The sequence below is a fragment of the Aphanomyces invadans genome, assembly GCF_000520115.1.
Source record: "Aphanomyces invadans strain NJM9701 unplaced genomic scaffold supercont1.9, whole genome shotgun sequence".
Lineage (NCBI taxonomy): Eukaryota > Oomycota > Saprolegniomycetes > Saprolegniales > Verrucalvaceae > Aphanomyces > Aphanomyces invadans.
The window spans coordinates 717,724-719,734 of NW_008580154.1; the positions used below are offsets into that span (position 1 = coordinate 717,724).

Consider the following 2,011-nt stretch of genomic DNA (forward strand, 5'->3'; position numbering starts at 1 on the left):
ACTTTACCTTCTAGTGCAGCAGAAATTTGCCTAGTTGACATTTGCTTGCGCGTAGCTAGCCGGAAAATGCGTCGGATCTCGCGGCGGGTGAGGACACAGCGTCTTCCTGGCCGTTTTTTGGGGCTGGCCTGGTCGTGGTTGCATAGGAATGTGCGTACAAGCTTGTCGCTTCGATTAATTGCCTTAGCAATCCAACGACAGCTCTTTTGGAGCTGGCGAAAGGCCAAAATTTGGCCTTTCTCATGTTCGGTGATGCATTTGCCCCGAGGCATGATCCCAGTGTCAATTTTTGCACTGACGTGGCCAGGGTGTCGTTCGATGGCCTTCGTAACAATCCTGCACACCAAAACGTGCTTTTATTGGCTTAAAAGATGACTTTTTTGTACCAATTATGGAGTGCGTCTATAATTTCTTGACAGCCGTTTTTTCGAAAAATGCACTTTGCTCTTGAACGACAACGTTTCATTCCAAATTCTTTAGGGCCACGCCGTTTGAGAGGATAACAACCTGAACTGCAAAGTGGTTCCAACTCCAATCCCCGCAGGTAGTTCAGAGGTGGAAATTTTTGGGGTGCGTCTATAATTTCTTGACGGACTGTATTCAGTTTTGTATGGTATACTTCTTGAAGTATATTTGGAGGCGAATCGATTCAGCAAATCGACTCAGAAGTCCAAATTTCACTGAAAAAGCACAAAAGATTCTGTCGTTTTATGATTTGTATTTCATTATTAACACTGAAAAGAAACGAAAAAATGTGCTACTTCTGTCCGACTTCAATTGTCGTGATTCATATTTCCTGTTTTAATTGTCGTGATTTCACATTATTGGTTAAAAGTGAAACTCAAACAGTTGTATTGGTCATAATTATCCTTGGATCACAATGTCAAAGGTCGGCAGGCCGAGCAGCAAGGTACGTGTCAGCAGAACTTGTCAACGACTCTTCCAGCTCACCGCGTCGACGCTTGGCTTCTTTGCCAATGTGCTGCATCTTGTACTTTTTGCTTCCACCAGTCTCCAAGATGCACTCCATGACAGACTGCAACGCGTAAAACACGACGTCCAACGACACCGCGGGTACTTTCGTAAACGCATTCTCCACGTTTCTGATCAAATCGTCCACTGTGTAAGCAGGCATCTTCTGTTGTAGCGCTTGGATCGAGTTGAAGAAGCCGAGGTCAAGGATGCTCAAGTCCGGGATGTTTGCTGCCTGCTCGCCAAAGGCGAAGCGGCGACCGTTCGACACGGTCGCGGCAACGACACCGGGGTCAATGGTTACAGCGTGGGGTGTTGTGTTGTCGTGCTGGACCACGATCTTTTGTACGTTGTGAGGAAACTTGTCAACAATGGCAGGAAACGTTTGATCAACAAGCATCTTCTTGTACGTAGGCTTCGTGACGGTGACCGACTTCGTCTCCAACGTGCCCGCTTCTCGTCGGTGGCTGCGACGTTGGGCTACGACGACCTCAACGAACGGCCAGATGCCCAACTTGCCGTCGAAGTACACGCCGTCAACCATCCGCGGCCTCGCAATGGCCGTCAGAAACATCACGCTGGGGATGTAGCGTTTGTTCTTCGTCGATTGGTGCGGTGCGTCTTCCCATGGCGCCAAAAAGTACTTGTTCTTTACCTGTCGAAGATTGAACCACTTCTCGTCCAAGAAGACGCGATCCATCATCGAATCAAACGTGATCGTGCCGTCGACTACGTGGGTGAACGAGAGCGCGTAACGTTTGCGTGCTTCCTTGTTGGAGTCGGTCAGCATGGGTTTTAACGACGCGTGCTTGCGAATGAGTACACCAGCAACAAATGCATCGTGCAGCGTCGACTTCGGAACGTGAAGCGCTTCCGACATGGTGCGTAGATTCATCTTCTTTGTTGGGGAGAGCTTTGACACCCGTTCTTGTAGCAACAAGACATCGGCTGGCTGCGCATTCGCGACGGAGGTGACTTGAACGAACGATTTGCTTGGGCTTGTGCCCACACACGCTGGATGGTTCGCTCGGCAACGTTG

General features: G+C 49.1%; 1 protein-coding gene across 1 annotated transcript; it reads right to left on the bottom strand.

Annotated features, from left to right (window-relative positions):
* Positions 1 to 883: 883 nt before the first annotated feature.
* H310_05372 (hypothetical protein) lies at positions 884 to 1,867 on the bottom strand (the record flags this gene model as incomplete). The annotated part of the gene is made up of 1 exon (XM_008870070.1): positions 884 to 1,867. One exon carries the CDS (start codon positions 1,865 to 1,867, stop codon positions 884 to 886), a length of 984 nt encoding a protein of 327 aa, XP_008868292.1.
* Between the last annotated feature and the right edge of the window lie 144 nt (positions 1,868 to 2,011).